The sequence below is a fragment of the Gorilla gorilla genome, chromosome 19 (genome assembly GCF_029281585.2).
Source record: "Gorilla gorilla gorilla isolate KB3781 chromosome 19, NHGRI_mGorGor1-v2.1_pri, whole genome shotgun sequence".
Lineage (NCBI taxonomy): Eukaryota > Metazoa > Chordata > Mammalia > Primates > Hominidae > Gorilla > Gorilla gorilla.
This window is the reverse complement of record NC_073243.2, coordinates 21,208,882-21,229,606: the sequence shown is the minus strand read 5'-3', so window position 1 is coordinate 21,229,606 and position 20,725 is coordinate 21,208,882. Positions and strand designations below refer to the sequence as shown.

At 53.9% G+C, this 20,725-nt stretch overlaps 1 protein-coding gene across 7 annotated transcripts in view; it reads right to left on the bottom strand.

Moving 5' to 3' along the window:
- The window catches only part of WSCD1 (WSC domain containing 1), a 56,663-nt gene extending 37,418 nt beyond the window's left edge, over positions 1–19,245 (bottom strand). Inside the window, exons 1-4 of one of the 7 annotated variants that reach the window (XM_063700559.1) lie at positions 17,727–17,852; positions 7,315–8,029; positions 1,905–1,982; positions 300–414 (exon numbers count right to left, since the gene is read on the bottom strand). In XM_063700559.1, the coding sequence (XP_063556629.1) occupies positions 300–414; positions 1,905–1,982; positions 7,315–7,741 (620 nt within the window). In that variant the 5' untranslated portion in view covers positions 7,742–8,029; positions 17,727–17,852. Of the gene's footprint in view, positions 1–299; positions 415–1,904; positions 1,983–7,314; positions 8,030–10,333; positions 11,119–17,203; positions 17,386–17,726; positions 18,001–19,153 lie in introns of those variants that run through there. The other 6 variants (XM_055367289.2, XM_055367288.2, XM_055367290.2 and 3 more) reach the window with 6 other exon arrangements.
- Between the last annotated feature and the right edge of the window lie 1,480 nt (positions 19,246–20,725).

The window sequence follows — 20,725 nt, the reverse complement described above, 5'->3', positions numbered from 1 at the left end:
AGTCGCATCTCCCTGCACCCAGCACCAGCACCCAAGCTCCCAGCACCTAGGTCATCACCCAACTCCCAGCACCCAGGCGGTCACCCAGCTCTCAGCACCCAGGCCATCACCCAGCACCCAGCTCCCGGCACCCAGGCCATCTGCCAACAAACTTTCTTTCTTCTGGAAAACTGGGATCTGAGCAGTGAGTTCCAATTATGCTATGACAGCCAATTGGTAGCTGATATGCCTCCTCATTCTGGAACTGTCCCTGGACCTTCCTGCCTCTAGAATCAACAGTCCAGGGCCCCAGCACTCACCGCTCAGCACACGCATCCTGGCAGTGGGAGACAGTCATCTTTCTCAAGTCATAAAACACAGCTCCTTTCAGAGTCCTCTCGTGGCCATCGTCACTGAAGCATCCAATGTAGATGCCTGCAGAAAGGGAAGCATGGCTAATACCAGAGGCCCAGGAATCAGGGCCCACCCTTAGGAAAAGCCAGGGGAACCTCTGCCTTCCTGGCCAAGGCCACTCCCAGAGAAACCCGGGAGATGAGTGCTGAAGGCTACCTCCCTCCCCCTCAGTGCTGAGCCAAGTGAGCATCTGACACCTCCCTCTTGTTTCTTTCCTGCCCATTTTCTCTTTTTTAATGGCCCACTGTCCACCCTGACGGCTCTGCCGGGAGCCAGGCGTCGGCCTGACCACTGCTTTCTTCCACTACCCCAACTCAGAAGTTGGGAAGGCTGGATTACCTCTCATGGACTCTACCCCTCCTCTCTAGCCCTGCCCTACCTGGGCTCAGAGAGGCCTCTCTACCTTGGCAAATGCCCTGAGAGACAGGGTCGTTGCCTCCTTGGGGGCCAGAGAGAAGAAATCAGTTAGGGCAAGTTTGATTTTAGCAAATTTAAGGAAGATCTTTCAAACGGGGAAAGCTATCTCAAGATAAAGTCTGTCATCCCAAGAGGGAGTAAGGCCCCATCTCTGGAGTGTGTCCGCAGAGTCTGTTAAGAATGGGAGCAAGTGTCCTGTGTGGGAAACAACAGGGCCAAGTGACCGCAGAGGCCTCTCCAGGCTGGTCACCTGCACACATCCCTGGAAGGGGATACTGGGGACACTCATGCAGTGAGAAGCCAGCCGTGCACGCGCCAGTGAGAGTCTGTCACAGCCCTGCCCTGCCACCCCGAGGGAGGGAGACATCTCCCAGAGATGCACAGAGAAGTTGGGAGATGGCATCGGGAGATGGCAGTCCTGATGCAAACGCGGGTAGGCATGTAAATGTCACGCGCACCAGTGTTTTGAAGGAGCGGCATGGGAATTTGCAAACACGCCATCACACAGTCCCCAAGCCGTGAACGCACACCCACAATAGCTGCGCCGAGATCTGGATCGGGCACCTGTGATAAAGACGCTGCACGTCTCCCCAGGAAGGGCCGCGTTCCGCTCATTCATGTCACCTGGGGAGCGCACCACTGCCTCCAGAGAAATTAGGCTGTCTCTGGGAAGTAACATGCCCAGGACCTCCCAGCAGCCTGCCAGTGGCTCCCAAGTGGCTTTTTAGTGAGGAGAAAAGTCCTGATGGTCCACAGGCCTGGGTGCTCCGTGAGGGCAGGGGAGACTGTCTCTGTTCCTGCCAAGAGCCTGGTCCAGGGCAGCGGCTGGGGGAGTGGGGCCACTGCTGAGTGGCCTAGGGGAGGAAGTCTGCCAACCATCCACTTCTGGGCCTGAATCGGGGAGTGACTTTACTTTGTACTTAGCAGAGAGCCTAAATACAAAGAAGGGGGCCAGGTGCTGTGGCTCACACCTATAATGCCAGCACTTTGGGAAGCCGGGGTGGGTGGATCACTTGAGATCAGGAGTTCGAGACCAGCCTGGTCAACATAGTGAAACCCCGTCTCTACTAAAAATACAAAAAATATATACATACCAAAAATTAGCTGGATGTGGTAGCACACACCTGTAATCCCAGCTACTCCAGAGGCTGAGGCAGGAGAATCACTTGAACCTAGGAGGTGGAGGTTGCAGTGAGCTGGGATCATGCCACTGCACTCCAGCCTGGGTGACAGAGCAAGACTCCGTCTGAATATATATATATGAATGAACAATTATAGTACTATTTATTATCCATGGCGACTAGCAGTAATGCACGAAGTACATAAGTATATATATATATATGAAGTCAGGACGGTCTTACTGACTGCATCAAGGTGCAATATCCAGGGCCCTAGGTTAAGGCAAAGCAGAGGAGAACAAGCAAGATGGCAGGAGACAGGACTCCCCATCACACCAAGACCCAAGGGACCCAGGAGACCCTCGGACCACAGAACCCCAGGGCTGAGGAGGGAACAACGGCCACCTTCTCCAGTGTTTGCCAAAGGGTCTGGCTGCCTGCCAGGCTCTGAGCCTCTTGAGGTCACCTTCATCTGGGGACGCCCATCAGCACACATTGCCACGCCCACAGGCACATGCTACTGCCCTCCACTGCCCAGACATCCAGTCCCACCTGCATCTCTCTACTTCTGTAAGTCTCAGGTCCACCGCCACCAGCACGGACCACTGCACAGAGCTTTCACCCGGGTCAGTAAGAATGGATCCTTCTCCTCTGCCTGCCTACTTAGTAAAAGAAAACTAATATTTGATAAATTTCTGATGGGTTGCTCAGCAAAGAAGTTCCATTTCAGCTTTCAATTAAACAGCCAAAGCATAAGCTCAGGATTATTAAACGTTTATCATTGTAGATGGGAAATTAACCACAAGGTTTTCAAGGTGCTTGGGCTCAAGACCTTCCCAGACTGAGACTGCATGTGGCTGTACGTGCTTCCCAGGCTGTACATGCTTCTGAGGAAGTGGATGGAAACAGCCTTTGGGAATAGGCTCCACCACTATCTGGCTGTGCAACCTGGGATGTGCAGCTGCCTCTCTCTGAGCCTCAACTTCCCCATCTATAAAATGGGGATATGGTTCCAATTCCATGAGGTAGTTGTGAAAATTCCATAAGGTAACACATGTAAAATGTCTAATACAAGGCTTGGCATGCAGTAATTACTCAGCAGCGATTGTTTTCACTGTTAATATATTGTTATTAATAATGAAACATTTAAATTACTTTTCTTCCCAGAAACTCAAATTCTTCATCATTAAAACAGTGATAGCGGCACTTACATCATAAGGCTGTTTGAAGATTAAATTAAATGAGATAACAGATGTATGTCTATACAATACAATGCTTGGCACATAACAGATGTCCAAATAAATAACAGCCATTATTATTCTGATCCTACACTCTAACCTGGGACTTGTGATGGATAGATCAGTAAATATTCGCTGAATAAGTAACATGTTAATAAAAGAGAGAAAAAAATTGTTTCAGTCAGGCAGGCTCTGGTTCTTCTGGAAACAGGGAGTGGCCCACCTGTGACCAGCCGGCCATTTGATGGAGCTCACCGGCGTGGAGGGCGAGCCCGGGCCTGGCTGGCCCCGTCTCAGTGTGTGACGGGGATAAAAGAGGAGGCGAGCTCTTGTATCTGGACGCAGAATGAACAGCTTTTCTAACTCCCCGACAGAGGCGAGAATGTTCAGGAAAGAAAGAACTTCCGAGGGATACACTGGGACCCATTCTGAGGCGGATTTATTCCTTTCAGCTGAAATGGAGGCATTGCATTATTGTCTGTCACTCTGCATCTGTTCATTTGCACATCAAAATGGACATACCGTGAGGCTAGTAACGACGGCTTTGAAGATATTGGAATGTCTTTGGAAATTACTATCAATAAAAACCAAACTGGCTATGGAGAAGTTACTATTTTTCCCCTAGTAAACTTACTGACATTTTATTCCATTATGGATGTTGTCCAAGGTATAATGAAATGCTCAGTGATTGAGGGAGCCTCCTGCAGCTTCCGCGCCTTACACGATCCCCTTTCAGGAGGATGGCGGGCTGCCCGGGCCACAAAGAGACGCCCGCTTTGTTTGAGGCCCCAGCAGCTGTCCCGAGGGCTGGGCTGCGGGCTACTCTCCACCAGTGAGGCCGGACTGGCTGTGCTTGGCCCATGGAGCCCCACGACAGGAAGGGGCCCAGAGGGATTGCAGGCCAGCACCCTGCCTTCCCCCATTCTCTGATGACCATGAGAGCACAGCCTCCCCAGACTTGGTTCTTTTGCTGTTCAAAGGAGAGCAAATTCTTCCTTCAGTCCTGGCACACATTCACAATACCTGACAACCTATGGAGGGCACTGACCATTCAGAATTGCCACCATTTGGCACTGGAATCACATTAACCCTCTCTTTGCTGGATAAGGGGGAGGTCTGGGGGCCACTGGGGAGGCAGCCAGAGTGTAGACGGCACCCCAGCGGCCCAGGGCAGGAACCATTTACCAGCCAACCTGGAAGTATTGCAATTATTTTAACAACTGATAAGACCATAGTGGTATATAAATTTGGATATCAGTCCTGCTTATATCTAGCCACAATCTCTCTAGCTTTTACTAGAGCCCCTTCCATCATTTCTGTAAGTTATTAGGGGTAACTTAAAGTAAAGGGGGGCTCACTGCTTCCCTGAGACATATACACTCTGCACTCAGGGCTGAGCCCTCCCCTCTGCTGGTCACTTCTATTTTTATTTTTATTATTATTATATATATTTTTTCAGACAGGGTCTTGCTCTGTCGCCCAGGCTGGAGTGCAGTGGCGTGATCTCGGCTCACTGCAACCTCTGCCTCCCGGGTTCAAGCGATTCTCCTGCCTCAGCCTCCCAAGTAGCTGGAATTACAGGCACACGCCACCATGCCTGGCTAATTTTTGTATTTTTAGTAGAGACAGGGTTTCACCATGTTGGCCAGGCTGGTCTCAAACTCCTAGTCTCAGGTGATCCGCCTGCCTCGGCTGGGCGTGGTGGCTCACGCCTGTAATCCTAGCACTTTGGGAGGCTGCTGGTCAGTTATAAAGGTCACTTCACACTGAGTCCACAGCCCACTTCGCACGTGCCTCTAGCAGACCTCGGCCGTGCTTTGTGGAAATAATTTGGGTGCATGTCTGACTCTATCACCAGACTGAGCTCCTCCAGGGCACAGTGAGGTGCGCACGTGAAGAGTCATTTGGTGGCTCATCAGTAGGCGTGGAATGAAGGCAATGAAGAGAGGAACTGAGCCCACTATGCCCAAGGCCACATGCCCAATAAGTGGCAATACACAGGTCTATTTTTAAAACGTGTGCATTTTACATGGCTTCCTCTCAAGTAACGTTGACTCCTGCCGGTCAAGTATACTTTAGTCCAAATAAGTTTCACTGATAAAACCTGCACAGAGATCCAGTCTCTTGGTGTGTTGCAGAGAGTTTGCAGAAATCATGCCTGTGTCAAATGAGCTGAAGCATCAGCTCCTCATTTCTCCCTCCCTTCTGACACACGAGCCTTGCTGAGAAATCCTACAGCAAGTGCGATGGCCTGAATGATTTCTGAAGGAACTTCCTTCCACAGCGACATGAACCCACAGCCCTCCAGTCTTTATTTGACTGAGCTACCAGTCAGTCTCCTAAAGCAAGGACAGCTTGGGCTCCGTTCTCTTCCACAGAACCTTCTCGTCATGATCAAAATAAAGCCAAACTCCTAGGCCTGGCACTCGTGGCCCTCCCTAACCCAGGCCCCAGTGCTCCTCCTGCCTCATCTCCTTTTATATTCTGCCAGGTGGTACACTGTGCTCTGACCACACTTATTACAGTCCAGAGAGCAGTTCCTCTTCTGACTTCGGGTGCAGGGCCCAGTGAGGTGGTGACAGGGATGCTGAGAAGCTGACTGAGCTCAGTCACCCTCCAACTACAACTTCCACGCTTACTGGGAGCTCCCCAAGCACCAGGCACATTTGCTGCACCCTGCAGAGAGAGTCTGCATAATTCAGCATAAACAGCTCCAACCCGGAGCCAGACTGTCCCCACGCTGGCATCCAGCAGTGTGACGATGGTAGACCCTGCCGCGTCCCTTCCATGTCTCCCAGGCCTGCCACTTCCAGCGGGTCCTTTGAGATGTGTATTCTGCTCTGGTACCGAGCCTCCAGCCGGATGAAGTCCGGTTGCCCATTTGTAACCTGCTTGATAACACACCCTTCGCTGGCTGCCTTCCCTTCCCTGTCCCACTTCCCGCGCCCCCACTAGTGTTCCCTGGGATCACATCCCAAATATACTGGATGCATGTGAATCCTGGTTTCAGGGTTTGCTTCTAGGGAACCCACACTAAGAGAATAACCTTGGCAATTGACTTAACTTCTCCATGCCTTGGTTTCTTTACCTGTAAAACTGCGATATAATAATAATACCTGTAAACAGCAGACTTACAGGTGCATAGGAAATCCCATATGCATTAGCTGCTTTTATTAAGTCATAATAGCTGCCAGTTAGAGTGCCAAATAATATACCGGGGCCTCTGTCCTGGGAGTTCTCAGCTTAAGCATGCATCAGACTCACCTGGAGACAGCGTTAAATACAAAGCCTGCTGGCCCCTACCCCAGAGTTCCTGACTAGGCAACTCCGGGAGAATCTGAGAATCTGCACTTGTGACAAGATCCCAGGCAGAGCTGATGCTGCTGGTCAGGGACCCCACTTTGTGACCCATTCCTCTGTGTTATCACATTTGCTTGTCACAATAGCCCAGGAATGGCATCTTTAGCTCCATTTCAGGCAGACCTGGTGACATTAAGTGACATGTCTAATTTTTTTTTTTTTCTTTTTTTTGAGACAGAGTCTCCTTCCCAGGCTGGAGTGCAGTGGCCCGATCTCTGCTCACGGCAACCTCGGCTTCCCAGATTCCAGCGATTCTGGTACCTCAGCCTCTCGAGCAGCTGGGATTACAGGTATGCGCCACCACACCCGGCTAATTTTTGTATTTTTAGCAGAGATGGGCTTTCACCATGTTGGCCAGGCTGGTCTTGAACTCCTGACCTCAAGTGATCTGCCCGCCTCGGTCTCCCAAAGTGCTGGGATTACAGGCATGAGCCACTGCGCCCAACCTATTTTCATATATTCAATGAAACTTGTCCTACTAGATTATCTGAGATTAAAAAAAAAATTGTTGGCCAGGATTCCAGCCAACGTCTGTCTGAATCCAAAGCCGGAGCGCTAAGTGACCTGCTCACAACATCTCAGTGTTGAGCCATGTGGAACTCCAGCTGGTGAGTGAGCAAAACCCTGAAGGACTTCGCATCGCAGGCCCCTTCCTGTCCTGCAGAGCAGAAGGAAAGAACCATCTAGCGGTGAAGGCCACGGGCCTGCAGAGAGAAAGGGGACACCAAACCTGTGACCCTGAACGGGGGTCCTGGGAACAGCTCCCCCAAATACAGCTGAGCGCCTACCTCGGCTGTGGATGGCGGGCCTGGCAGCCTCAGGGCCCAGGGCGGGCGGTCCCTGGGAGTCACTCATGAAGTGGTGGAACCAGCGGCGACGCAACTGACGCAGCTCCGAGTTGCGGCTCCGGAGCCAGCGGGGGCCGGGCCGGGGCCGGGTCAGGGGGCTCTGCAGCATGTCCACACCCAGCAGCAGCTCTGGGCTGACTCGAGGGTCGTGCAGGGCTCTGCTGTCCAGCAAGCCCACGCCCAGCGCCACGGCGGCCACTGGCAAGGTCTGCAGGGGGCCGGGCGCCCGGGGACCCTGTGGGAGGGCCACACGGGCCCGCTGCAGCAGCAGCAGGCTGCCAGTCATCAGGTAGGCAGCCGTGAGGAAGAACAGCAGGAACTGTGTTCGGCGGAGAAACTTCTGGAGTCGGAAGAAAGGTTTGGCCATGCCCCTGGGCAGCAGGGCTCCTGGCTGGAGCCCCGGGATGGCTCCTAGCACCTAGGTGGGAGGGAGGCCAGGGCCTCCGGAGGCGTCATCCTTGCATCCTGGCTCCTGGCGCCTGCCTGTGCTCGCCTGGGGTCACTCACTGTTCCTGCCCCGTTTCCAGTAGGTGTTCAAATGGCACCATTACTTATCTCCAGTGGCCACAGGGTCCTGCAGCTGCAGCCTCTGCCCAGGTGTCAAGGACATCTCCATTCCAGGGCTCTACCGACCCTCATCTCCTGGCGCAGAAATCTGGAAGGTGGAGAAAGAGCACCAAGATGTAATAGGCGGGTCCACTACCTGGCACTCCCAGGCTGGGACACCCCTCACCCTGTGCTTGCTTTATCCAAGGACCAGCTGTGTTGCAGGAGCACTGGACAAAGCCAGGTTTAAATCCCAGCTCTGTTACTGGCCAGCTGTGTGACACTGGGTAGGTTGCTTAACCTTGCTGGGCCTCAGCTTCCCCATCTGTAAAATGGGGACAACAGCTCTCGCCTTGAGGAATAATAAGGAGTCAGTGATGACAGCAATATCAATAAGGGGGACGAGGAACAGCAGCAGGGGCTCTTCCTCAGCCCTTCCTGTGTGTCAAGCACTCAGCTAAACACTTTACATATTATCTCACTTAACCCTGAAACCAATCCAACAACGTAGAGATATCATATCCCTGTTACACAGATGAGGAAACTGGCAAAAGAAGGCATATTAGCTAGTTTTTCCCAAGCCACACAGCTGGTAAACAGGGGAGCCAAGGTTTTGAAGAGTCTGTGTTTGGAGCCTGGACTCTCAATGACTGCATGGCCCAGTTTACAATGAGACACTACCACATATAAATGTACCTAGCCCAGGCAGGACTATGTTGCAGATGCTTGATATATGCATGCAATCAGCTGACTCCCAGGGGTGCACTGGAACTGTGAGCCTGGGTTGGAAGGAGCTTCTGCACAGGCTGGTCATTGGCTTTCACACAGGATGGGGCCCAGGGAAGGGAGGGGCTTGTGTAGCCTTCCCAGGCCTCCTGGACTCCAGAGGCCAGAATCAAAGGACCAGGGTAGCGCCTGAGCCGTGCACCTGCAACAGAGGCTGAGCACCCAGAGCAGAGAAGGCAGAAGGCTCTCTGATCTGCCTTCCATGGGTCTCTCCACTCCCCAGGACTCAGCCGTCACTCTGGGTTTCGGTTCCCATTGGCGGCACCTCTGAAGTGTGCTGTTGGGGTTGGGAGAGGGTTTTGCAGCTGCCACGACCTGGGCTGCTGTGTGAGCGAAGCCCTTAGCACAAGGACAGGCTTATCCCAGAAAAAAAGGCCCCTAGAAGCGTGACTAAGCCACTGCCCGTAACTAACTTTGTCCGGGCCCCCCGCCAGGCCTGTGCAGCCACTCAATGGCTGCTCTGTGCACCAGGGACAGACAGCGGGTGTGAGAGGAAGGACAATGTTTGGGCTGGCATTCCAGGCCCCCAGAAAGCTTGGAGGCTTCAGACAAAGACCCCAGATAGGCATGACCCTCTCTGAGTAAATGGTGAGGGCCGCCAGGTTCCGAGGCCCTCGGGGAGAGCAGAGATCTGGAAATCTGGGTCGGCTGGTCCTTTAGGCTGGGGCGGAGGTAGCAGACTCAGTAATCAGCAAATGAAGGTGGAATTAAACTCTGGGTTGGGAAATTGCAGATGGTTCTCCAGAGCTTCATTTTCTAGGCTGATATGTCTGCCAGGCCCACCCCAGACAACCTCATCAGATTTGTAAAACCACAGAGAAAATCCCAAGAAATCCTGACTGATCCCTCTGCCTCCAGCTTTGGACCCTCCAATCCGTCTTCCACAAGACTGCCAGGGTGATCCTCCTAACATGCAAATCTGATCATGGCGTGTCCCTGCTTAAAACCCTGTTCAATAGCTCCCTGTGGCTACTGGATAAACTCTAAGCTCCTTAGCATGACATACAAGGGCCCCTTCATGATCCAGCCCATCCAGCCTCATCTCTTGCCAGGTCTCTTCCTTTGGCTTCCCCATCTCACATGCACACGCATGCATGCACGCGCGCGCACACACACACACACACACACACACACACACACACACTCCACATTCCAGCAGAGCCACCGGGAACCGGAACCACAGCACATCTGCCTCGGTGCCTTTGCACAAGCTACCCTTTATTTATGCTGTTTCCTTCCTCTTCACTTATCAAATCCCTGTGTATCCTCTAAGGCTCAGGCCAGATATTGTTCCTCAGAGAAAGCTTCCCTGAAGATTCCTCAGTCTTTCCACAGCTCCTGCTGACCCTCAGCCCAGCACTCACCATCCTGGGGTTGATCAGAACTGTCCATCTACTTGTCGGTTACCCTCCAAAGTCTGTAATCTCCTTAGGGCTAGAGGCCATGCCTCATTCATTTTCCTAACCCCAGCCCCAGCATGAGGCCTGGGAGTGTGGATGCTCAGTGATCATTGTTTATGAATACATCTTAAAAATGAACGAGACCACAGATAAATTGATACGCAAATCCTGACATCAGAAACCTGCCCCTATGGAGTCAGGGCAGTGAAATCTCAAATTCCACTTACCCAGAGCCACGGATGAAGCCTGAAACATGGGAGAGATGGAGCAGTACATAGGCACAGGCCCCCAGGCGGTCCAGGAACACAGCTTAATGGAGCTGAGGGCTTTCAGACGCATGGAGTTAACAAGAGTGCCTGGGCTGAGCTTTATGTCATCCTTTCTGTGATGTAATTCTATGAGGAGGGGTCTCCAGGTCTGCTCACAAAGGGGCTCCGGTTACAAACTAGGGATCACATTAATCCTGTATAACTGAAGGGAAGAGGGTAGCACTCCTGCTGTGAAAAGTTTTCTGATGAGATGGAGCAGAAAGGCAGGCAGGAGTTCAACAATTTGGAATTTTGAAGGCAGGGTATACTGGTGAATTCCGTATAGACTTCTAGATAGGATTTGGATATACAATACAAGTAGGGCTGGGGTGAGGAGTGGTCAGAGCTGATGAATCAGGATTCAATACATCTCACACAAGGTCCCAAGGTCCTCCAAAGTATTTTCTGGCGCTCCCCCTTCCCAGAAGGGGTTTCCCTGGTCTGGGGAGGTGGGTGCTGGTGTGGACACAACAGACAGCCACGTGCAGGCCAGATTTCCATGGCCCAGGTCTTCTATGAAGCAGGCTGCACTCCCAACTTTTAAAATCACAAAGCAGATTCCTAGCCTGGAAAACTCATTGCGGGTAGGCTGGTAGGGAGAAACAAAAGACCAGGCATAGTGGCTCATGCCTGTAATCCCAGCACTTGGGAGGCCGAGGCAGGTGGATCACAAGGTCAAGAGATGGAGACCATCCTGGCCAACATGGTGAAACCCCATCTCTACTGAAAATACAAAAATTAGCTGGATGTGGTGGCATGCACCTGTAATCCCAGCTACTCAGGAGGCTGAGGCAGGAGAAATGCTTAAACTTGGGAGGCAGAGGTTGCAGTGAGCCAAGATCACGCCACTGCACTCCAGCCTGGTGACAGAGCAAGACTCTGTCTCAAAAAAAAAAAAAAAAAAAAGCATCAGGAACTTGCAGGAACTTGTCACCCTGCCCTGGACTTCCACCACACTTTATAGCCAACATCACATCACACTGTCTCTCCTCAAGGCTGGCAGCCCCCCTCCAGGGCACGGACCACACCTCGTTTATCTCCCTGTTCCCAGATCCCAGCATACAGCTAGCAGGGCAGTGATGGTAAATGTTTGTTGAGTGAATGAACCCAAAAGAGACCTGGGGGTGGGCTGGGAAACTTGGAGCATCTACACAAGGGCTCACAGCCAAGCCACGAGGTAAGTCAGGTAGCACAACCGGCCAACACCTGGGGTCGGGGGCAGAATGCTAGCCACTGCTCATCTGCATAGGGCCTGGGAGGCCATCAGCTATACCCACTACACCCGAAAGCCAGCAGGCTGTCCATGACAGTAAACCCACCTCGAGCAAAGCATTGCACAGGGCAGGGCCTCAGGCTCATTGTCCATTAAATGGGGGTAAATATGCTTTATGGGATCGAATTAGGGAGTGGACATGAAACCTCCGTTACTCTGTTCCCTACAGACTGTGGCATGGATTGGTTATGAATGCAAAAGAGGCAAGCAAGGAAAAGCCGGAGGACGGGCCTGTAGTAGCTGTGCCACTGGTGAAGTCAGACTCAAGAGGCCTCTCCCCAGCTCTGAGTCCCCATAGTCCCTGGAGTGCACCCAGGATCCCACTCTTGCTCACAGCTGATCCCCATGCTGAGACTGCTGTTAGCAATTGCTTTGTCAATGCCACCATTTATGAAGCATTTGCAGTGTGAATAGGTTGAACTGGGCTGTGCACTTTACCTGCACCATCTCATTTCCTCCAGACAACCCACCAAGCAAATGCCCCACATACCCCATTTGAGCACTGAGGTCTCTGAAGCTCAGCCAGGTGATGCACACTGCCTAAAGCCAGACAGCTCAGGGCCAGCACTCAGACCAGGCCACCTGCTCCCAGGGCCTACATTATGCCCACTAAGCTTCCTATTTCTCTCCACATCCCAGCTCCGGTTTCACACGAGGCAAGATTTATTCTTGAGAGTTTAGTGCGCCTCTGTCAGCACCTTTTTGAAGTCATCCGGGCCAAAGCTCCTAGAGATGATGCCACACATGGTGTCTCCCCAGCCAAGCCTTCCAGACAGTGCCTTGTCCGTGAGTGTTCCCGCCCCAGCCCACTGGGACTGGGAGGCAGCCTGGGGCCCCTCCCCTCTGAAAGTCTGGAGAATTTTTCCCCAAGGTGTGCTTCCTGTGGGCACCTCCCATCTTGGAACCCTGCAGAGTGCTTCAGGGGGAGGCTAGGGGGGTTCTATCCCTGCCTGGGGCTTGGCCTTATTGGGGGTAGAGGGGGCACGCCAGGGCTGGACAAAGGTGCACACCCACTGCCCTGTCCTGGGGTCACCCTACAGAAGAGCAGGGCCTGGGGAGGGAGATCCTGAGTTCCCTGTCAAGCATGAGAAGAGAGTAATAGAACAAATGGGCTTCTGGAAGTCTCAGGGAGGGAGCAGGAGCCCACAGCACCTGGATATTCAGACAACCTGAGCTTTTGTCTATTACTTTGTTGCCATCTGGGACCGAGGGAGCAGCAACTGCCCAGCCTGAATGATGGGTGGCTTCGGCTGGTCAGGTGGCCACTTCTCACTCAGGCTAGGGGTCCAGAGACTGAGGGGTGGCAGCAGGGAGAGGAGAGGAGGCAGTCCCTGGGGCTGGGGGCTGCAAGATAGAACTCGGAGCTGGCCCAGGTGCAGCCAGTGGCCACTGGGGTTCAGTCAGATGACTCAACCTCCCAGTGACCCCCAGTCAGAGAGAACGGGCAGTGGCAACTGAAGGGAAAATGACACCAGACATCCCCAGAAGGATCTCAGCTACTGTGGCAGCTGCAGCAAGGGCTGCAAACCTCTTGGGACTCAGAGCTGCCTGCTCTTTGCAGGGCAGGAGCCCCAGCGACAAGAATAGGGCCCAGAACGTTGCTCTCTAGATAAGGTGATGGGCATCTGGGTCCTAGAAGCTCGAAGCCTCAGCCTCAGTGACTGGCAGCCGGGGGGCTCAGCTTCAGGACCTGGGCAGAGTACATGCAGGAGCCTCCAGCTGGGCTCACAGCTCCTGGATTCCCCTACTGTGACTTTCCCCTTGCCCCTGCCCCTACCCCGCTCAGGCATAGCGCCTGGCTTCTGTACCCCATCCCCTCTCCAAAAGACTGTCCCCTTTCCGTCTAAGAAAGTGATCTTTCTAATATGAGGAGCTAATGATGCTACAGCCTGTAATGGCTTCCCAGGGATTGACAAGTAAGCCGTGTATCCCACCAGAGCATCACCTGGTTAGCGAGAGAGGCGTCAAGCACCCTCACACATGCCCTTCCACCAGCCAGGGATGCTTGTGCCCCATCTCACGGCTCTGAAATGCTTCAGGCCATCAAGGTTCAGCTCCCATGCCTCCTCTTCCATGAAGCCTCCCTGATCTCTGGAGCAGAACCACTCCTCAGTGCTAGGCACTAAGCAGCAAGGCTGGATGCTCCTACAAACTGTACCTGGGTAGTGTGTGGTCTTGAGTCAGGGTTCCCTGCTAATGTCCCTACCTCTCCTTCCAGCCTGTAGGCCTGTCAAAGGCACAGTCAGTGCCTCTGCCCACCTCTGGGTGGGGCACAGGGAATGCCCCTGAAAATAAGTGCCTGCTGGACTGGACATCCTTCAGTGCTCAGGGCCATGCTGCCATTACTGACAGGCCTAACAACTCTGGGTCTTGGAGACTGAGAAAAAGCAAGAGACCCACTAAACAAAAATCTGTTGGGCCCTTTGGGGGAACAAGGTCTGGGAAATGCAAATGGGGTGGGATCCCTGTCTTTGATGAGGCAAATCTCTTGAGAGTTTGAACTTCAGAGCTTGAAAAAAGATTCAAAATTTTAATATGTTGCTAAAAGGGTATAAAACATAATAGGTAAAAACTCCATTCCACACAAAGGAGGAAAACCTCTTCAATTAACCCACTGTTGGGGTTCATATAAATAAAACATTTAACATACCATATTAGAGTTCAAGGTACTTTCACCAACTGTCAAGTGCATTGGATGAATGATCAGATGAACAAATGAATGAGTGATCTTCCCACAAATCTGTGAGGCCAAAATCATTATCGTCCCCATCATACAGATGCAGAATCTGAGACAGAGAAGGCCAAGTAACTTGAACAAATACAAACGGCTATTGCTAAATCGCTCTGATTCCAGAGCATATCATCACCAGCCATATCACATGGTCTTCATGTGTGCAATACCAAGGACAGAGATCCTTCCAAGCACCATGCTGGGGGCTGGGTCCACACAGAAAGACAGAGCACCAGCACCGGGGCCGGCATTTTTCCTTTCCTGGTGCCTGATTTGGAGCCTTTCTCACTTTTGAAACAGCCAGTCGCAACCTTTTCCAGCCTATCTCTGGGCTATCTCTTTTATTTTTATTTATTTTTCAAGAAGGAGTCTCGCTCTGTCGCCCAGGCTAGAATGTAGTGGCATGATCTTGGCTCATCGCAACCTCCGCCTCCTGAGTTCAAGCGATTTTCCTGCCTCAGCCTCCCTAGTAGCTGGGATTACAGGCACACACCACCATGCCCAGCTAATTTTTGTATTTTTAGTAGAGATGGGGTTTCGCCATGTTTGCCAGGCTGGTCTCAAACTCCTGGCCTCAGGTGATCTGCCCACCTTGGCTTCCAAAACACCAGAATTACAGGTGTGAGCCACCACGCCTGGCCTGGGCTATCTCTTTTATAGAATCTTATTTTGTTCACTTATTCATGTGTTTCTTCCACCGGGTGCTGAAAGCTTAAGGGTCGTCTCAAGCCCATCTCAGAATCTGGAAGGTAAACAGGTGTTGAAACCCTACGGAGTGAGTTGGATCCAGGTGGACAAGTGAGGGGAGTGCCCAACCAAAGTCAGACCTGCCCAACTTGATGCTGCCACTGGGCACTCGGGCTATGGGAGAGAGGCCAAGACACCCTGCTGCACATCCTTGTCCTCAGAATACTCTTGACCCCCTCATGTCAAGGGAGCCACTCTCTGGAAGGGAGCTCACATCTCCAGGGGCTTCCAGCAGCAAAGGAAGGGAAGCGAAGTGAAGGGGAGGGGCCTTAACAGCTACCAGCAGGTGCACTGTATTTTATAGCTGATGAAATGAATCCAGCCCATTCTTCCATCCACTTCTTACATCCACACCAGGAGGCAGGGCATATGCAGAGTGCCTCCCTGACCACATTCTCCAAGTGGCACACTTCCGATAATTTTTCAGGCCGTATGTCAACACGATTGTCAAAGCCATGATGAAGAATGTGAAGGCCAGACCAGGAGGCCCAGGGAGAAGGTGGTGAGCGGAAAGCCACATTCATTCCCTCATTCCCCAGATGAGCAGCCCTGGATGTTAGGGCCCAGCTCTGGCCCTGCTAGTGTATATGATTATCACCTGCATTTTAAGGCCTAAGGCCCTGAAGGTCTAAACACTGAGCTGCCCCAAAGTCCTTGGCCTTGACCTCATTGTACCTCCAGAGAAAGAGTCAGGGAGCTGGTCTCACCAAGGCTGATGGGGGTCTGAGCTGGATGGGAGTACAAGCTTGGAGCTTCTATAATGAGAAACACCACTTCCCTAGAGGCCCTGCTGGGAGGGGTTCCATCAGGGCCTGGAGGCTCTGGATTCAGAGGCTCTGAGTCACCTGCTCAGGCTGATGCCATAAGGAACCAGCTCTGTGACTCATTCCCCAGTGCTCTGGCCGAACTGATCAGGTTGGAGGCTCAAGCTTCAGCAGCAGACCCACTAGTGGCACTGAATATCCACTTCTGCCCAGTTAGGAAGACAGGAGGAAGAGACAGGAGTCTGGCCTTCTGCCTTATCCCAGCTTCTCTTCACTTCCAACCAGACATGCCACAGGCCACAGGGCAGTACCCCATAGGGCACAATACCCACTGAAGAGAGGGATCCCCTCACCCCAGAAGAAGGCATTTTTACAGAGGAGCTATGGAAATGGCCCTGCTGAGGCCTAGAGGATGCAGAGCCTTCTGGCGGGGAAGATGAGGCAGTCAGGCTCAGCCACCAGCCCAACCACCGCCAAGCCTCCTTCAGATCCTGTGCCTGGGAGAGCTCCTGCTCTTCCTCCTAGAAACCCTGAGCTCTGGCAGCCGGTTGAGGCCCCTTCCCGGAGGATCTCCTGAGGGCCAATCTAAGTGTGTGGGGGTGGGGGGCATGATTGAGAGAGACAAACCTCATTCTCCCATAGCCCAAGGAAACCTCCCCTAGCTCTCTCCCCAGCACCTGCAGCCACCAGGAGTGGGTGATTGCAAACAGCGCAGGGCAAGCCAGCTTTATATCTCCTCTTTCACTCCCCACCACCCTCACTTTCTGTGCCTGACAACCTAGGTAAATCAGAGGAAAAAAGAAAGGCTCCCACTCCTGATCCCAAAGTGGGATAAACCAAGTGCCTCCATAAACCTAAGCATGCTGTTCCAGCAACAAGAGGGATGCGGGTATCTCATGTTAGAAAAGTACAGCGGAGTCCTGCAACTGTCCATCTTGGGAGCTGCAGGGGCAGGGCCAGTGTGGGGAGCAGCTGGATCCCAGTGCAGGGCTATGAGGCTAGAACTCCTATATCAGCCTTCCCACTGCTCAGCGGAAGGAAGAGCGGTCCCCTTCCCCACCCGCATTCCCGATCAGCAGAGCAGGCATCATCCCAGGCGCACAAATGCTCAGGAAAACAACCAGCGAGGTTACCCGGAGGCAGGGGACCCAGCCAGGTACGCTCCTGAGTAGCCAAGAAAAACGCAATTTAGCAACCTTCAGTCGTGAGTCTCCGTCCACACCTACGAAGACGCAAAGCTCTACACTGGGTAATTTTCTGGACAAAATACATACGTTTTGCTTTTGCCTCTGCCTCTGTTCAAGTTCACCAAGAGACGGAGCAAACCCTCCGCTGACCGGAAGCCTCTCTTGGGAGCGGAACGAGAGGGAGCTGCTTCTGGGTAAACGTCGCCGCCTAGGAGGGAATCTGTGCGCACCCCACACCCTGCCCTCGCCCCCTCCCCGGGACCAGCCGCAGCGCCCTCCCGGGAAACGGACGGACTCTCAGGACTCCGGAGGGGGACGCGGCTCGTGCGGCGCCTCGCGCACCCCCACCCCATCCCGGCCGCGCCGAGCGCCGCCCCCCCCCCCCCCCCCACAACCCCTACACGCACCCGCTCACTCTCCCCTGCCCCGGCCGAGCCGCCCCGGGCCCCCGGGAAGGTGCCCCCGGCAAGCCCGCCCTGCAGCCGGAGCAGGTGCAGCCCCGCCGCGCTCCCAACCGCGTCTGCACAAACTTGTTTGCCCGCGGCAGGGGGAACACCCTGCTCGCAGCCCGCGCGGGGGTCCGGCTGGAGCGCCGAGAGACAGGACTCACCCCGCGATCGCGGCCGGCTGGGGCGCCAGCACCCGCGCCCACGGCCCGCCTCCGCCGGGCGCCGAGCCCGCAGCCCCCGCAGTGCCCGGAGCCCAGGAGCCCCGGCGCCCGCACGCCTCCGGCCGCCCGCGGCAAGCGGACCCACGCGCCCGGGCACAGGGCGCCGCCGCCTGGCTCCCCGGGGCTGCTGGCGTCCGGGCTGAACGGCGGGGCGGGCGCGGAGCCGGGGCGGGCAGCGGGCGGGCGGGCGGGCGAGCGGGCGCCGGGCTCTGCACATGCTCACTCGCGCGGCCCGGGGACAGCGGCCGGCCGCCGCCGGGTCCTAGAGGCGCCGGTGCGCACCTCCCGCCGCCCGGGGGAGGGGTCGCGGCTCCGCCGGAGGGGGCCCACGCCCTGCCCCGGCCCGCAAGACACGCGCGCGGGGCGGGCCACACGCGCCACTGCCGAGCAGAGACGCCGCCACCCACTCTGATACACGCACACACACACACACACACACACACACCAGTCACCCAGAGCCACAGCCTTTCACCGGGGCCCCACGGGCTCTAACACACGCACCATGACGCTCACACCCAGACACAGACCCACAAACACACGGGGCACTGCCGCGCAGAGGAGAGCACGCCGCCACTCTCCCATGCAGACTCACAGCGACAGCCGCACACTGCCTGACACACACATCCCGAATCACTGCTTCCCAGAGACACCGACACCCACACTCACACACACACTCTCTGGGCTCTGCCCCACTCACCCAGAAGCAGACTGGGCCACTGTGACAGGCACGCACACGTACACAGCCACACACTTTAGAGTGCACTCTAATACACACACACACCACACACACACACACACACACACACCGGATCACCGTCCCATGCAGAGCTAGAGACAGACGGTCACAGCTTCACACACATTCACACTCAGAAACAAGCACCTGCTGGAACACAAACACTCTCACACAATCTGAGACAGACCTACACAGAATCGCAGCCCTACAAATACCCTGACACCAGCTCCCGCGTCTACACACTCGGGGGTCGGCCGCCGGCTTATCATACTGCTCCACACTGCACACAGTGCCAAACCCACGCCTTGACATAGTTGCCCACAGAAGCAATGTCACACACTGGTGTCTACTAACAGACACACTCTCAGAGGGGCATACTGGGCATTGACCCACAGGCTCGCTCTCTCTCTCTCTCTCTCTCTCTCACACACACACAAACACACACACACACGCACCGAGGTGGAAAGAGGCTGAACAGTCACACAAGTCTATACACAATCCCCCTCTTTAAATAAAGGCTGGATCCAAACCTAAAGATTTTTCCCAGGGAGGAGCCCCACCCTGTTCCCCCAAAGCCCCCAAGTCACAGCATCTACCCTGCTCTGCCATGCGCACCGGTGGACCCTGTCCTCACCAGGGGCTGGCTGCTAAGATGCTCCCAGAAGCTGAGGACAGCAGAGGCAGCAGGAGCAGGTGGTGGTGCCTCTTACTCCGTCTTCCTAAAAGGGAGTTTCATGCCTCCGACTCCCGCTAGGGGCAGAGCTGCTTGGCCTGGCTCTGAGGAGCTGGCTTGCAACAGGTGCAGGTGGCAGGGAAAGCGTTTGCCTGGGGACCAGTCACAGTCCCTCCTTACGCGGGTCAGTCAGGTGGCGCCCAGAGCGGGAAGAGACTCGCTGCAGTTTGCATAGCTATGTCTGGCCAAGTGCAGAATTAGAACAGAGTCTGCACCATCCGCATGAAGGCAGAATGCTCTGAAGGTCTTGGGGCACCTGGGTTTAACATCCTTAAACCCAGGAAGAGGATACAGTAAGTGAGAGACGAATTCTGTGCTGCCTCAGAGTCCCAGCCTTGCAGAAAAGCCCCCTTCGCATATATATCCTTTACAGAATGTGAATGTGTATGTTGTTGTGATTTATAACAGCAACCCACTGTGCAGTCTTGCAATGCTGTTTGGTTTGCAAAGCCCTTTCCATGACCAGCTACATAATTTGAAGGGCCTAAAATAAAAATGGAGCCCCTTTTTAAAACATTATCAAGAATTTCAAGAGATAAAAGGAGGATATTAAACCAGTACGGGTCCCTTCTGAGCACAGAATTCAGAGCCTTTCACAGATCTCATACCAATGAAAGCCAGCCCTGGCCCTCTCGTACCCATTGTCCTACTTAAAACTGATAAGTCTATAGATGCCTTCATGTGCCCATTTGACAGATGAGACCTTCAGGTGGGTGATCACAAAAGGCTCACAGCCAGTTGAGCCCAGGGGAATTCAAGCCCAGCTCCTCTGGGAAGCCAGACATTTCCCGGCAGCTGCTATTCAGAAGTGTCCATCTGCAGCAGCAGACACTTGGTACAGAATAATCAAGCAGAAGAGTTGATGTGGCTGCCACCAGGGAAGGAGGTGACTCAAGAAGAAAAAGCAAAAGGCTGCTGGGTATCCATGCCATCTGTGCTCGATGTCATGCTGCACCTGCCCTGCAAAGCACCCCACCAGGGGAACACCATACAGCCCCTGTGTGGGTAGATGCTAGAGTCAACTACTGACTCTAGGGAGGGAGGTTGAGGAAGGAGGTGCATGAAAGAACCCAGGAAGTAATTGAGAAGGGCTTGGGAGTCAACACGGCCAGGAGTATTTCAGTGTCAGGACAAAGCCCTTCTTTCTAGTGATGGTGACCAGTAAGAAGTGATAGGGAGGAGTGATAACAGAGTCACTCCTAATCACAGTCCAACTCCTTGTCCCTCAGCTCTTCTCTCCACATAGTTGGGACTGTTTCATAGTAACTTGTATACCATCCCTGTCCCAAAAGCAATTGGTCCCACAAAGCTGCCATCATATGTCCATTTACTGCTGAGAAATGTATCCCCCCCACCCCCAGGAGTCTGGGACTAAGAATCAGACAGGTCTGATCTCACATCAATCCCATCTCTCTGTGTTTGGCTCTTGAGTCGTCCGCTCCTCTCTTTGCAGACCTCAACTATTGGATCCTA